Source organism: Ahaetulla prasina, chromosome 14, assembly GCF_028640845.1.
Source record: "Ahaetulla prasina isolate Xishuangbanna chromosome 14, ASM2864084v1, whole genome shotgun sequence".
Classification (NCBI taxonomy): domain Eukaryota; kingdom Metazoa; phylum Chordata; class Lepidosauria; order Squamata; family Colubridae; genus Ahaetulla; species Ahaetulla prasina.
Genome location: NC_080552.1, coordinates 11,701,356 through 11,711,555, shown reverse-complemented (window position 1 = coordinate 11,711,555; position 10,200 = coordinate 11,701,356). Strand labels below are relative to the sequence as shown.

The 10,200-nt window shown below is 44.4% G+C and overlaps 1 protein-coding gene across 6 annotated transcripts in view; it reads left to right on the top strand.

Annotated features, from left to right (window-relative positions):
• Positions 1-140: 140 nt before the first annotated feature.
• The window catches only part of ANKS3 (ankyrin repeat and sterile alpha motif domain containing 3), a 39,296-nt gene continuing 29,236 nt past the window's right edge, over positions 141-10,200 (top strand). For 3 of the 6 annotated variants that reach the window (XM_058157599.1, XM_058157598.1, XM_058157600.1), the window contains exons 1-8: positions 141-223; positions 1,413-2,308; positions 3,315-3,513; positions 3,835-3,956; positions 6,434-6,515; positions 6,779-6,914; positions 8,270-8,428; positions 8,668-8,796. In XM_058157599.1, coding sequence (XP_058013582.1) covers positions 2,139-2,308; positions 3,315-3,513; positions 3,835-3,956; positions 6,434-6,515; positions 6,779-6,914; positions 8,270-8,428; positions 8,668-8,796 — 997 coding nt within the window. In that variant the 5' untranslated portion in view covers positions 141-223; positions 1,413-2,138. Of the gene's footprint in view, positions 224-1,412; positions 2,309-3,222; positions 3,514-3,834; positions 3,957-6,433; positions 6,516-6,778; positions 6,915-8,269; positions 8,429-8,667; positions 8,797-10,200 lie in introns of those variants that run through there. The other 3 variants (XM_058157602.1, XM_058157601.1, XM_058157603.1) reach the window with 3 other exon arrangements.

Below are 10,200 nucleotides of genomic sequence, written 5' to 3'. Positions count from 1 at the left end.
GACTGGCTCGGGAGGCGGGGAGATAGCGCGAGGCCAGCTTCTCATTGGTTGGTTCGGTCCCGGCGACGGATGACGGACGTAACGGAGGACGAGTAGCCAGAAGAAGAAGGCGGGAGAAGAAGTGGGGTCACGAGGGCGGGGGCGGGGGCGCAAGCGAGGCCTGCAGACCCGGTTGACAGCCTCTCTTTTTGGTTTCGCCGCCGCTCGTTCGCCGGAGAGCCGGGTAGGTAAAGCGCGTACGGTGGCCGCGAGGGGAAAAACTTCTGCGCTGCCCTGGCTGCGTTTTGGCGGAGCCGCCTGAGAAACGAATGGGTGTTTTGCCGTTGTCACAGGAGTTGGACTACAACTCCCATCGGCCCCAGCCTATGAGGCTGATAGGCAGCACTGCCTTTTTGTTTTCTTTATCCTGGTCTTTCTCAACCTGGGCATCTTTTAAGAAGCCAACGCCTTTCCACTCCCAGAATTAGAATAGAATGGAATAGAATAGAATAACAGAGTTGGAAGGGACCTTGGAGATCTTCTAGTCCAACCCCCTGCTTAAACAGGAAACCCTACACCACTTCACACAAATGGTTGTCCAACATCTTCTTAAAAACCTCCAGTGTTGGAGCATTCGCAACTGCTGCAGGAAAGTTGTTCCACTGATTAATTATTCTGCCCGGAAATTTCTGGGAGAGGGATCTAGTGGATAACCATTTAAATAGGAGCCAGCCGTGTGCAGCAGCTGCCAAAAAAGCCAACACTGTTCTAGGCTGCATCAACAGAGGGATAGAATCAAGATCACGTGAAGGGTTAATACCACTTTATAAGGCCTTGGAAAGGCCGCACTTGGAATCCTGCATTCAGTTTTGGTCGCCACGATATAAAAAAGATGTTGAGACTCTAGAAAGAGTGCAGAGAAGAGCAACCAAGAGGATTAGGGGACTGGAGGCTAAAACATATGAAGAACGGTTGCAGGAACTGGGTATGTCTAGTTTAATGAAAAGAAGGACCAGGAGAGACATGATAGCAGCCTTCCAATATCTCAGGGGCTGCCACAAAGAAGAGTGAGTCAAGCTATTCTCCAAAGCACCTGAGGGCAGGACAAGAAGCAATGGGTGGAATCTGATCAAAGAAAGAAGCAACTTAGAACTAAGGAGAAATTTCCTGACAGTCAGAACAATTAATCAGTGGAACAACTTGCCTCCAGAAGTTGTGAATGCTCCAACACTGGAAGTTTTTAAGAAGAGGTTGGACAACCATTTGTCTGAAGTGGTGTAGGGTTTCCTGCCTAAGCAGTTGGTTGGACTAGAAGACCTCCAAGGTCCCTTCCAACTCTGTGATTCTATTCTATTCTATTCTACTCGTAACATTATAATAAACACATTGAATGTGGAATAACAATACTACTGTTTTGTCTGGATTAATTTCAGCCCTGTGATTGTTGGCACCTGGATTAATTTCAGCTCCGCGATCGTTAGCACCCTGCTGTCGCATTTCCAGTAGATCGGCGAAATTAAAGGATTCAAGGAACTTTCTTTTTTTTGGCTTCTGAACTTTCTTTTTTTGGCTTTTTTTGGCTTTTGGCAAAATTGCTGTGGTCCATCAGCAGCCTACGGAGCTGGCAACGGAGTCGGACAGCGATGAGGCTGAGGTGAGGCCAGGGCCATTGGGAAGTGAGGTGCGGACTCCAGAGCCTCCAGAGACTGGAGGTAGTGAGGCAGAGGAACAGGAGGAGCCTGTTCCTAATGCACGCATGAGAAGAGCTGCCAGAAGGCAAGAGCAGCTCAAGCAGAGAGGACAACTCAGGAGTAGGGCCAAGAGATGATTGGCCCCTCCCATAAGGCTTAAAACAGACCAGCACCAACGTTTCAGCTTTGCTGGAAAACAACGTTGTAACTGCGTCTTCTGCTTCGTCTTCTGCTTCGTCTACGTCTTTGTTTTTGTGGCTTCTGGACATTTGCCAGGAAGGGCCTTTGGCAGTTTGCCTAATTGGACTAAGGTTTGGGAGATAACTGAGGAATTTGTGTTGGGAGGCATTTGCTTTACTTTGAGTTGAACGACGCTGGGAATGAAGTAATTCCCAGCTGTTTGGATAAAGTTTGTTTTTCCACGGACTAAATTTATTACTACCTACTTGGGCCTGGGTCACAACAAGAATGTCGGAACTGAGCGACGAAGCCAGTGAGACGGAGCTCTTGAATCGCAGTCTAACCATGTGGCACGGAGAGAGCCAGGCGGCCAGCCACCAAGAATTAGACATACCTTTGGACCTTCACACAGCAGCTTCCATAGGCCAGTATGAGGTGGTGAAGGACAGTATTGAACGGTAAGTGGGAAGGAGCGTAGTCTGCATTCCAGAGGAGCAAGAGACAACTCGGTGCAGAGAGTTGGTGTGAGAGAAAGAGGGTGAAGACACTCCTCCCTAATAGTTTCCAGAGTATGTGCTTGATGTGGGTGGTAGCATGCTTTAGTCTGGCAAGATTCAATCTATAGGTGAGAAACAATAAAGAAATCTACTTGGAAGCATCACAACTTGTTTGTCTTAGGTTTTTGGAGCCTGACAGTAAGAGAATAACTACTAGGAACATCCTACTGTCAATAATTTTATGAAAGTCAATAATAGGGATGGGTTTTTTTAAAACATTCCAAAAAGGTTTCACATCCAGTCAGAATAGCCAGGTTGGTTTAGTGGTTAAGGTATCGGTTTAGAAACTGGGAGAAATTCTAGTCTCACCTTAGGCTGGGTGATTTTGATCCAATCACTAGGAAATGGTGAGTTTTACTCCCGCCTTCGGCATGAAAGCCGGCTGGGTGACCTTGAACCAGTCATTCTCTCTCAGTCCAACTCAACTCACAGGGTTGTTGTAGGGAAAGAGCATTAAACATGTTAGCCACCTTGAGTTGTTTTTTTAAAAAAATATTAAGGCAGGATATAAACAAAGGAAATAATTCTGCGCTATGTGTAAATTAGTGGCAGCCCAAGCATGCCTTCCAGAAAACCAGAGGAAACGCTGAGAGTAGCATGCGGTACTTTACAAACATAAGAAGAGCACTTCCAAGCCCATCTCGCCCAAAAGTTTGTTTCCATGGCAACTGATCCCCTGTCAAAATTAAGCTGATGAGCACAGTTGGGCCCTTTCTCTCATCTTCTGCAGCAAGCCATTCTTGAGAAGTTTGGTCCCAATGGGCAAAATGAATGCATTTTGAGATTAAAAGGATTTTGAAAACATTCGTTTTTAGCCCAGAGAAACGGTTCGAGTTTCTGACCTGAACAGCAGTGCCTTGCAGTCTTCCACTTTTGGTGAAATCTCACATGCTGTGTAACCTTCCAGAGGGGAGAAGGACTTGGATCAGAAGAACCGTGGTGGTTGGACTCCACTGATGTATGCCTCCTACATCGGTTACGACGCCGTTGTGCGCATGCTGCTGCAAGCCGGAGCAAACGTGAATATGTCCACTCCAGAAGGGCAGACCCCGCTGATGTTGGCAGCCAGCTGCGGGAACGAATGTGCGGCTTCCTTTTTGCTTCAGGTAGGGTGAGTTTTAGAACGGCTGTCAAAATATTACATCAAGTCACGCTGTTTAAATAGGGCAAATGCCACTTCTGGTTAGTTTTTTCATTTTGATATAGCCAGCACAGTTTTAAGAATCCAGGTCAAATGCATTGCACAGCAGAATAAGGAGAGTTTTTCCCCTCCTGCCATCACTCTGCTAAACCACTAATTCCCACAACACTGTCAAACTATTTACTAAGACTGTGTTACTATTCTCATCCTTCCTATTAGCTTTCTACTTCTGATTATAACCTGGTTGCTTTTATCTTTCTTTCTTTCTATCTATCATTCTCTGAAGCAAGGTGCAGAGTTGGAGATGAAAGATATCCATGGCTGGACTGCCCTCTTTCATTGTGTCAGTGCTGGCCACCAACAGATGGTGAAGTTCTTACTGGACAGTGGAGCCAACGCCAACTGCAGGTAGGAGAAAATGGCCAAATATAATACAGCTCATCCTCAACATACAACGCTTTCAAACAATTAAGTCCCTTTTAATAGTTTAAAACAATACAGCTTGCGTCTACCTCTGTTCGTCTTTCAGTTGTATTGTTTAGAATAGAATAGAAACAGAGTTGGAAGGGACCTTGGAGGTCTTCTAGTCCAACCCCCTGCTTAGGCAGGAAACCCTACACCACATCAGACAAATGGTTGTCCAACCTCTTCTTGAAAACTTCCAGTGTTGGAGCATTCACAACTTCTGGAGGCAAGTTGTTCCACTGGTCAATTGTTCTCACTGTCAGGAAATTCCTCCTTAGTTCTAAGTTGCTTCTCTCCTTGATGAGTTTCCACCCATTGCTTCTTGTCCTGCCCTCGGGTGCTTTAGAGAATAGCTTGAGTCCCTCTTCATTGGGGCAGCCCCTGAGATATCGGAACACACGCTATCATTTAAATACCAACAGTTTGTTTAGTGACCGTTCAAAGCTACGCCGGCACTGAAAAATGTGACTTATGACCGTTTTTCACCCTTATGACCGTTGCGCCATCCCCGTAGTCACATGATCAAGATTCAGAGGCTTGGCAACCGTCTCGTATTTGTGACGGCTGCAGTGTCTTATGGTCATACGATCCCCTTTTGTGACTGTCTGACCAGCAAAGTTAGTAGGGAAGCGAGATTCATTTAACCACCAAGTTACTAACGTAACATCTGCAGTCATTCACTTAACAAATGTGCCAAGAAAGGTGGTAAAACGGAGGAAAATTCACTTAACAAATGTCTCTCTTAGCAACAGAAATGTTTGGCTCCGTTGTGGTTTTAAGTCGAGGACTACGTGTAATTTTAAGGAGTGCAAATCTGGCTACCGTAGCCTAAGGCTGCAGCATCTAGAAAGGAACAAGTCTGATCTCTTGATTTTTTTCCCGAAGGCCATCACTCTGCTAAACAAATAATTCCATCAACACTGTCAAACTATTTACTGAATCTGCACTACTATTAATCTTCTCATAGTTCCCATCACCCATCTCTTTCCATTTATGACTGTAGGACTATAACTTGTTGCTGGCAATCCTTATGATTTATATTGATATATTGACCATCAATTGTGTTGTAAATTTTGTACCTTGATGAAGGTATCTTTTCTTTTATGTACACTGAGAGCATATGCACCAAGACAAATTCCTTGTGTGTCCAATCACACTTGGCCAATAAAAAATTCTATTCTATTCTATCTATTATAACCAACTAATATCGAATATAAATGGCCATGATAGCTGACCTTACAGAACTCCAACAGCCAATTTGGGGTACCAGTTAAAGTACTGGGTTAGAAATTGGGAGACCATAAATTCTGGGCCTCCCAGAGCCATGAAAACCAGGCAGATGATTTTGGATCAGTCATGCTCTTTCCACATTACAATCCATGTTACAAAGAGAGGGGAGGAGGGAATAGTAGGTGGGAACATTATATCTACCATCTTGAGCTGTATAAAATAGACATAAATCTAATAATAAACAAATTCAGTCCCATAGCTACTGGCCCAGAAAGACTTAGCAAACTGGGACTGTGCCTCCTGTTTTTCATTGAGGCCATTAGAGAATGCTATGAAGAAGAGTACATTTTCTTGGTCGCCAGTTCCTTAGCTAAGTTATGTTGTGACCCAGGCCCAAGTAGGTAGTAGGAAACTCAGTCAGTGAAAAAACGAACAAACTTTATTCGAACAGCTGCGAATTACTTCATTCCCAGCGTAGTACAACTAAATTAAAGCAAATTCTTCCCAACGCAAATTTCTCAGTCCTATCACCAACCTTGATCCAATTAGGCAAACTGCCAAAGGCCTTTCTTGGCAAACGTTCAGAAGTCACTGATACAAAAATAAATGCAAGACATAGACGAAGAAAAAGACGCAGCTACCAACATTGTTTTCCGACAAAGCCCAAACACCGTTGCTGGTCTTTTAAGCTTTATGGGAGAGGCCAATCATCTCTTGGCCCTACTCCCGAGTTGTCCTCTTTGCTTGAGCTGCTCTTGCCTTCCGGCAGCTCTTCTCATGCGTGCATTAGGAACAGGCTCCTCCTGTTCCTCTGCCTTACTACTAGCAGTCTCTGGAGGCTCTAGAGTCCTCATCTCACTCCCCGATGGCCCTGGCCTCACCTCAGCCTCATCGCTGTCCGACTCCGTTGCTAGCTCCACAATAAGTTACTGTTCCAAAGTCACTCAGTTGGGCTGATTGACTCGATAGAAGTTAACTTTGGGAGCCGTGTGAAATTAAGAGCAGAATCCAGATCCTTAAGTAAACATGGTTTACCTTGGAATGTGAGGTCACATGAAATCTGTGTTTTTGGGTAATTCCCTGTTCTGTGCAAATTCTATGCATTTGTAACCAGCCTGACTTTGTCTCGTTGTTAATCACGCCAATTTTGACTTGAGTCCTCCATACGTTTTAATTTTCTCTTATGCCAGGGAACCCCTTTGTGGCTACTCCACTCTGATGGAAGCAGCAGCTTCTGGTCATGAGATCATCGTCCAGTATCTTCTCAGCCATGTGAGTGACCATTGATTTCCAGGAAGGTCAAAAGCACCATGCCTATTTATTAAACTGGTGTATAGTTCATGCTCAGCCATAATGTGCTGTTCTGTTTTTGGCCGAGCACGGCGTATGAGTAAAGCTGATATAACTTAGGAATATAGGAACACGGGTGCACAAAAGCTTTTCATTAGGAGCTGCCCAGTTACTGCATATGTTTCTAATTGCTGCGAATTCATTTTTACTGGACAGATTGAGTGAAAGGTAGTGTCTTCTCACAGGGTGTGAAAGTGTACATACGGGACAGCACAGGGGCCACCGCACGGACCTTGGCCATGAAATACGGACACATGAAGATTGTGCAGCTGATAGACTTGCATACGGCTCCCGTGCCCAAAGTCTTGCGCAGAGGCACAGGTGAGTAAAAGGCTATAACATCATGTGAAAAAAGGATCTGATTGAAATGCAAGCCCAGGTTGATGCAGACAATGGAAATCTATCCTTTGAGCTATCCCAATCAGGAAACAGATTCAAGAATGACTAGAATTCTAATCAAAGCTTTGATTAGAGATAATGGACTAGGGAGAAAAAAACAGAAGTGTCGCGGCGAGACTGGCTAGAAAAATAGCTGGCTCCAATGAGCTCTACGAAAATCCGGCCGGACAAACAGCTATCGGGTGGGTCTTCAGACCAGAACCATCCCTGTAGGGATGGTGAAGAAGGAGACGCGTCTCAGACGACCAAGGGGAACAGGCAAGTTCCTCGAAAGGTCAGAGGCAGCTCTTCAGACTGGCAACGGGGATAGCGGCCATTGTAAAATGACCGCTGTGAAGCTGGGGCAACGGGACTAAGTTTTTGTGCTGGAGCGGTGTTTGAACGGCATGCTGGTACCAGGTGAGTGATTGGCCAACTCACAGATAAAAGAAAATTTTGAGTTGGAATATTAAAAGGCGTCCCGGAGCTGAAACGAGTGGCTGATTGGCATTTAGGAAATTCTATGGAGGGAGAAGAACAAAGAGGAGCATAAAATACTAAAGCCCAAGAAAATTTTCGTATCTACGATTGGATTTGGAGAAACTAAAATTAGCAAAAGAAAAGATCCCGAGGAAAAGTATTTTTTATGTGGATTTAAAACATTTTTGACAGATTTGACATTTAGTTGATTTGAGAATATTGTGGATTTGAGAGAGACATCTCCTGGTGGAAGAGAGTACTGCAATATTTTTTGGAAGATAGAAGAGAAAGTACTCTGTGACATTGACTACTAAAAGATAATTTGGAAACTGAGAACTTTTAAGGAATATTTGTCTTTCTACATTGCCTAGTTTCAATTCTCAATGGCTGTGGAAGATAACAAATTTTTAACTTGGAGTGGACTGGTTAAATATTTGAATTGGACATTAATTGAAAACAAAAAGAGACTACCGTATATGGATTTTAAGTTTTAATTAAAAGTGACATAACTCAAAAGTTTTAACAATTTCTTAAATTGGCGATATGGAGTCTTGGATGTGTGAGGAATTAATTGAGATGTTTAAAAATACGCCAGTTGCGTCCCTTCCTTGACCGGGATTCCCTATGCACGGTCACTCACGCCCTTGTCACTTCCCGCCTGGACTACTTGTTGTTATTGTTATTGTTACTAGGATTGAACATATGCTTTTGTTTTGTTTCACTTTCCTAGTTTGTTTTACTGCTTTGTATTTTAACTTTTATGATAAAATTATAGATATATATTTTTTAAATGATTGCTTGTACTTTTGAACCTTCAGGGAAGTACGAAGATCTGAGCTCCTCAGATGAGTCTTACTACGCTCCCCAAAGACAAAGGCCTGCCCGTAAATCCAGAGGACCCAGCATTCACGAAGGGCCTCACGCTCTGGCCAAGATCACAGCAGTCAGAACCGGCGGGAAGAGTCGGTTGCCTCATGGTGAGTTCAGGTTTCACCTCCTCTGCTTTAGAATCTGCCAAGATGGCTGCCACCGATGCAATCCTTACCGCCGCAGTGGCGCAGTGGTTAGAATGTAGCATTGCAGGCTAATTCTGCTCCCTGCCAGGAGTTCGATCCTTGGCTGGCTGAAGGTTGACTCGGCCTTCCATCCTTCCGAGGTCGGCTGAACTTTCAAGACTTCCCATTCCTTTGTTCACCTCCCTTCTTTTTACACACAGAGCAGGTCCCGCCAGAAGGCTACCTCACCTTTAAAGATGATGGAAGCGGCTTGGACGGAGGTGACCTTCGATACCGAGATGTCATCTCCCCCATCAATGACCGTGACGTGGAAAGCAGCAGCAGCCGAGGTACTTTGCGTTTTCTTTGGCCCGATAGATTCTACTCAAAGACTTCCCAGGCAGACAGGGCTCTTTTTTTAAAAAACACAGGCTGTTTTGTTGCAGTGACTTTATTTTGCTCCAGAATAAATAATCTAAAGACGAATTAGGGTTCTTCGTTTCTGTTCTCTGTCAAGCTAAGTATGTTGCTACTGGCAGATGTTAAAATAGGATTATAAGATTTTTTTGTGTCCTTTGAGCTGAAGAAAAATAATCATTTCACTGCTCCTGGAATTAGACTGTGATCTATTCAATCCGCAACCTCTGTCTATCTTCCCTCCCTCCCTTCCTCTCTGTAAATAACTCAAAATGGTGAACACACATAATACACCTTGCTCTTCCTATTTTCCCCACAACAATAACATTGTGAGGTGAGTTGGGCTGAGAGAGAAGGACTGGCCCAAAGCCATCCAGCTGGTTTTCATGCCTAAGACGGGTCTAGAACTCACCGTCTTCTGATGATTGGCCCAAAGTCACCTACCTGGCTTTCATGCCTAAGGTGGGACTAGAACTCATTGTCTCCTGGTTTCTAGGCCAGCACCTTAAGCAGTAGACCAGGTTGGTTCAGTTTTATTTGTGGTTTTAGGGCTGACTGTGACCTCATAGCTTAGATGATCTAATTTTGACATTTCTTTTGCTGCTCTTATTCACTGTTTTATAACATCTGATCTCACCTGTTGAAAAAGCTGGAGAACTTGAACGTTGTCAGCTTGCATCTCTAATAAAAGCTGTAACCTGGCAATGTATTTTGAAATTAATCTAAAGCGCTATGAAAAAGGGATGAGACACTTGTATCCCAAACTCAGCACAATTTACACCTGGGGGAATACATCAAAATGCACCAAGATGCCAACAACCATGATTTTTCTGAATACTGTGGTATAGTTCATAGTGAAAGAGATTGTTGTGACCTAGGCCCAAGTAGTTATTACCAGACGTGATCAGTCCTAAACAAACATATTTTATTAGAACAGCTGAAAATTACTTCATTCTCAGCGTAGTCCAAATTAATTCCAAAACAAATCCTTCAGAAAAAGTCCTTCGGCCTTATCACAAACCTTTGTCTTCATTGGCACCCTGCCAAAGGCTTTTCTTGGGAAAGCCCCATGAAGTTCAGAAACAAGAGATGCCAACTAGAAATCAATGTAGCAACCTTGCTTTCCTACAAAGAACCCAAGACCCTTTGCTGCTCTTTTAAGCCTTATGGGAGGGGCCAATCATCTCCTGGACTTACTCCCAAGTCGTCCTTTTTGCTTTAGCTGCTCTTGCCTTCTGGCAGCTCTTCGCATGCGTGCACTAGGAACAGGCTCCTCCTGTTCCTCTGCCTCTCCGCTGTCTGCCTCTGGAGGCTCCGGAGTCTGTGCATCGCTCCCA